Genomic DNA, 5,673 nt, shown 5'->3' with positions numbered 1-5,673 from the left:
ATATAACCTAAGCTTGAAAATGTTCTCCCACCTCCTCTCAAGGAAAAAAAAAAAAAAAAAAAGAACAGCTTAGAGGTTTTCTCTGACTCTGAGCTACTCAAGTCAGTAAAATGATATTGTGTCTTTATGACACAAGAGGCCATCTTTAACAGTAATTGAAGCAAAACTGACCACCATCAACACTGACAGTTACCCACACATGCAAGTGAACTACTGTGTTAGTTGTAATGTTCTAAGTGATGCTGTAAAAAAAAATCCCCTCGATACATTCAGAAAACATAAGAGAATTACAAAAAAAGTAAACTGCAGCAAAGGATACTTCCATTCTACTAGACTAATGCAGGCTCTTCGTATTGGGTTGTTGAGGGATAAACAGAAAAGGGCACGGGGTGGCCGACTATTAGATGTATTACCCTGTTTTTTGCTCTTGGCATATTGCTGGCGTTTTCTTTGGGACAGAGATCCTACAGGCTGGGCTGTGGTGGTACTCATGTTTTGGGCAGCCTTTGCTTGTCTAGCAGCATCAATTGCAGCTTGCCAAGATAGAACAGTTTGCTTGGACGGTGCTGAACTGTTTGACTGAATAGCTGGTCCGTCACCAGGGAGAGGAATTCTGGTGCTACTTGCATAGTTCACCTCTGTGGGACAAGAGAAAAAAGTACTTGGTTATAATTTTTTATGCTAGTATGGGTCCCAATATTTCTGACTTGCCTCTTGACAGTGTGATGCTTCCACTGGACACACAGGCATAGACATATGCACACACTGGTGCTGTGGTAGATGTGACTGTGCTCAGGAATCAGTATTATAACTTCAAGTTTAATGTAAGCATCAAGACACAAGTACTACACTTCTTATTTTGGTTCTTCAACTTAACACTTCTTTTCCTAACTGGATGGCAGCTTTTCTGCCCTTGTGGTTTTTTTCCAGGAAAATATACCTACTCCTGAAGAACAACTTTGCTGTAGCACCTTACCATTTACTACCATCTCAATTCATTTTGGTCAGAAAGAGTAGTTGCTTAAAATTCTTACACATTGTTCAATTAAGACCAACCAGCAAGGAGGGGTGGGGTGAGTGGGGGGAAAGTCCTGTGAGCAAGTTAAATCTTGCCTTGTTTTGCATTCTTAAAGAAAAATGCGTGGATGCCTCCCACAAGCAAAAATTCAACGTTGTCTGTGCTGAACATGTTCATAAAGCTCTGCTATCTTTCACACTAGAAAATTACAAACGTGAACCCACTGTTAAAGGACAGAGTTTGGTTTTGCTTTTTCACAAGGATTTTAAAAATAAACTGCACCTTCCAAATAATAATCGAGTCCTCTTTATGCAGATGACAGCAAAGAGGCAAAACACCACCTCCTCGCAAGGATCCTTCCTCGCGAGCTCTTTGACTAGCGCAACAGTCTACTCCTACATGCACCTGTAGGAAGGAGAGGCTCCTGAGTGAGATTCAAAACTTGAAGATGCCTGGGTGGGGAAAAAAAAAATGGAGGAACGGCACAATATACGTGCCGGGAATCCGGGCTGGCAGGCGGGATGACTGTGAAACGGATCTACCCGGGCAGCGGAGGAAAACAGCTCCCAGGCGATCGCTGCTCGTCGAGGAGAGGCACGGCAGACACAGCCCTCCTGCTCTGGACGGGGGGAACAGACCACGGGAGCGCCGGGAAGGCGCGTGGATGCGGCCGAGGCCGGCCCGTCCCCCGCTCCGGGGGCGAGGGGAGGCGGGAGCCATAAGATGGCTCCCCGGGATGGCGGCGGGGAGTGGGGGGGTCACGGCGGGGCGCCCACGGAGCTGCCGCGGGGAGCGGCACCGGCGCGGCGAGCGCTGGCCAGCGGCGAGCGGCGGCGCATCAACAGCTGGGTGACACGGGGGGCAGAGCCGCCGCGGGGGCAAAGGTGGGAAATCTACCTCCAGCATCTTCCCAAAGCATCCCTTCTACCCTCCTCCCCCTTTTTTTCTTTTTCCAGATATAAAAGCAATGGCACAGCCATCTCCCCCGCCTTCCGCCTGCCCTTTGGGATGCCATGAAACGTGGCTCGGCGCAAATAAACCGCCCACCTACCCATCTATCTATACATCCAGCGTCTTTTTCAAGGGATGCTCGAAAGGGAAACAAAGCCCGGGTGCTTGCGTTTTCCTCGGGGGCAACACAAACTTGCAGCTGATTGAGGAGGGAGGAATCATTTATAAACAACAGCGGGGGCTGTGGCAGCGCCGGAGCCCGTCGGCGGAGCGGATTAGCGCCGCGGAGCCGCGCGTCTCGCCCCCGTGCGCCCCGCCGGGCAGGAGCCGAGCGCACCGCGCCCGCCGCCCTGCCCTCGGACCCCGCTGCCCTCCCGCCCGGCGCGGGGCAACCCCCGGGAGCCGCATCCCCGGGCAGGTTCGTCCACAATTACACAAGTGAGAGGCAAACGCAGACCAAGCTGTGTCCTCTCCCGGCTGGTATTAATGGCCCCAGGACAAGGGACAGACGCGCATAAATCCACTCGCACGTTGGTCACACGCCGAGGGCAGCACCTTATCCCGCCTCCTCCTCGTCCTCTGCCCTTCCCGGTCCCTCCTCGAACACAGCCGCTCATTCCTTTCCCATCCCAAACCTACTCCATCCTCAACCCCTTCCCTAATCCCCCCCAATCCCCGACTTCCAAATCCCTCATAAATCCTCCCCCGCCCCCTCCCTCCCTTCAGCCCCAAGCACGCCGCTGCCCTTGGTGGGCGCCCCGGCTCTTACCTTCTGGGTGCTGCTCGGGCTGCTGCTGCTGGTGCATTTTTCTCACTTTCTCCAGCGTGTGAGAGGAAAACGAAAAAACAAAAAAGGGCAGAGACGCCCCCCAACCCCACCCCGAGCCAGGTGCGCGCTGCCCCTGCGCCACCCGCTACCCGACCCCCATGGTAGTGACTAGAGACGTGCGAGGGGCTGCTGCTGCTCCTCCTCCTCCTGCCGCTGCTGCTTCGCCGCTGCCAAATCCCTCAGAGTTTGGGCCAACATGACACTCACATCCGGGTGACACGGGATCTCTCCATCCCTAGCAACCCGGCTGCTGCTGCTGCCGCCGCCGCCGCCTGCTCCTCGGTCCCCCTCCTGCCGCTGCTGCCTTGCTCCCCGGTCCCCCTCCTCCTGCCGCCGCCCGCTCCGCCTCGGTCCCCCTCCTCCTGCCGCTGCTGCCGCCGCCCGCCCGCTCGCGGTCCCCCTCCTCCCGCCGCCGCGGGGTTTAACTCCCTCGCTGCTGCCGCCGCCACCTGCTGCTGCTGCCGCCGCTCGGCCGGGCCGGGCGGGGGCGCGGAGCCGCTCTCGGGCCGCCCGCAGCTCCGGCACCGCAAACAGACCCGCGCCCGCCGCCGCCTTAACCCGTTCGCCGCCGGCCGCGCTCCCGCCGCGCTCCCCCGTCCCGGGCAGGTGCGGGAGGAGCTCCCGCGGCACCGGCTCCCTCTCCCCGCTCTGGACAGCTCACGGCTCACCTGCCCGCCCCCTCTGCCCTCACCTCCGGGGAAACCCCCCAGTTACCCATCCCAATCCCGAGCTCTCCGCTGACCTGTTGAAATGCCGTCATTCTGACTCCAAGCTAACCCCGAGGTTTTCAAGGTTTACCCAAATAAATCACGTGGCTTTGAAATGAATGAATTCTGGCGTTACTTTTCATTGCAGAGCCCTCAAACATTCGTTTAAGGTTTTGTCTCGTTAGTGCTGAAACTACCCCAGAAGTGCCGTGTATCGATGCACGTGGCTGAGGGGCCGTGAGGTGCTACAGCAAAGGAGGAAACTCGGGACAGCCGCCTTCAGTTATAACAAGGCAGTGTTTCAATCGCTACAAAAGTAATCAATGAAATACAATAAGAATTATAGACATACAAATTCAAAACAGAACTGATGCTCCAAAATTACAGTTTGTTTTCTCTGCAATGAACTTTTTCCCATATTTTTAAGTACTATTGCATGATTAATTTTTAAACAAACCACAATCACACTCAAAGGATCTCAGCCTTTATCTTTGACAAAGGTAGTATTTTGTTAAGAAAACATCTCAGTGAAAGCATTTCTACCATCCCTTTCCTTATTCATGTCCCTATCCGCTCTTTGAGCCATACTTCATCCACAACTATCTCCATCTAATTAATAATAAATAACATCTACAGACAGTAATTAGAAGTAGAGCAATAAAACCTTAATACCGTTGATATTCTCCAGGGACCCGGCGAAGGATGCCCAGCCTCCAGCTTTAGAAGAAGCTCTCTGTTAGGTGGAGCCTATCCTTTTTGGCTTTACCTTTGTTAATTAAAGGATTAAAAAAAAAAAAATATTAACAACGCTGATTTGAAAAACAACCCTGCACAGAGAGATCCCTCACTAACACTTCTTGAGCTGCAGTTCAGTGCTTCCTCTTTTATAACCTTCTGACCTGCTGGGCTCAGATGTTGCAGGTTTGGTTTAATTGGGAAGGCACCACACCCTGTTCACAGGTGTCATTACAGAGCAGCTGTTTCCAGATTAAATAGTCTACTACCTACTTGGGCACTTGCCTCAAATGTCCACAAAAGTACTTCTTTTCTCAACAGGCAGATATTTAGGTGTCAAAAATGCTTGGTAGATTTTCAAAAGTGTCTAAATCAAGACTAGTTGCCTAACAACCACTGCAGGCACTGAAGGAGGCACCTAATGTGCTCAGCACGCAGTACCTTGGCAAAGCTGGACTCCAGCATCCAAATCATTTTTTTTAAATGAGGCTTATGAAGTTAAGCACTGAGGCACTATTGAGAAAATTATGTCTAATCAGGCCTGGATTTAACACAAGCAAAAAAGCATCCCACAGAAAAGGGCTGCTCCCCTTGCAAATGTTTCCATAAATTTCCTGGATTTTGGCCTCTCTAAAATCTGTTTTCTAACCCCCAATCCTTACTATGGACCACAGCAACATGTACTTGGAATATGTATTGAAATATGCTGTACACAGCAATATTTATTTGGAAGCTACCAAATACTCCTCAAAACCAAACTTCATAAGCCTCTCAATAAAACCATGAAACAGAGAAAAAAATTATTCATGGTTTGTCCAAACCAACAGCATATGGTTGTGCATATTTCAAAAGCTAACTCTTCTTTTATTGCTAGTTCAAATTCCCTACTATAGTTTCAAAATCATAATTAGAGTTAAAAAAGAAAGTCCTTTTAGAAAGTTTGGAGAAAGTATTTGAGAACACTGATAGTCTGTAGTCACAAAAGTGCTACTTATTGAAGCCATCAATTCTCCTCTGAACAGCTGTTTTCCCTTCTTCTAAAAACTTGTGTCTAATTATTTTGCTAAAATTGTATCAATTTTCTGTCACTTCGACATCACTCATTCCTGAATGAAATAGCCAGCATCCTGTGGATGTTTTAGAATGTGTCCCAGCTACCATAATAAGTGGTGACATTTTGATTGGAAACAACCATTCCTCAGAGAAGAAACAAATATGGGTGTCCCCATCTGTCACACCTCTATACCACACCACATTCAGTGTACGTCCCTTACATGTTATAGAATGGTAGAGCAGGGAGAACATACATTTAATATTATCATACGTTTATTGCAGATTTGCTACTAAATTATTATCATTTCCCTCTCGATAACATTTATTGCTTCTCAGGGGTTTATTCTCTGTAAGGAAAAGAGGCGGCCAAAGAAACAGCC

The 5,673-nt window shown here is 49.9% G+C and overlaps 1 protein-coding gene across 12 annotated transcripts in view; it reads right to left on the bottom strand.

Annotated features, from left to right (window-relative positions):
* Nucleotides 1–5,673, bottom strand: part of CACNA1D (calcium voltage-gated channel subunit alpha1 D) — a 209,333-nt gene that overhangs the window by 169,768 nt on the left and 33,892 nt on the right. For 11 of the 12 annotated variants that reach the window (XM_017819993.1, XM_017820001.1, XM_017820003.1 and 8 more), the window contains exons 1-2: nucleotides 2,739–3,131; nucleotides 320–638 (exon numbers count right to left, since the gene is read on the bottom strand). In XM_017819993.1, coding sequence (XP_017675482.1) covers nucleotides 320–638; nucleotides 2,739–2,775 — 356 coding nt within the window. In that variant the 5' untranslated portion in view covers nucleotides 2,776–3,131. Of the gene's footprint in view, nucleotides 1–319; nucleotides 639–2,738; nucleotides 3,132–5,673 lie in introns of those variants that run through there. The other variant, XM_017820002.1, reaches the window with a different exon arrangement.

The sequence above is a fragment of the Lepidothrix coronata genome, unplaced genomic scaffold, assembly GCF_001604755.1.
Source record: "Lepidothrix coronata isolate B3197 unplaced genomic scaffold, Lepidothrix_coronata-1.0 Scaffold78, whole genome shotgun sequence".
Classification (NCBI taxonomy): domain Eukaryota; kingdom Metazoa; phylum Chordata; class Aves; order Passeriformes; family Pipridae; genus Lepidothrix; species Lepidothrix coronata.
The sequence above is the reverse complement of the archived record's forward strand: the minus strand, read 5'-3'. Positions and strand labels throughout refer to the sequence as shown.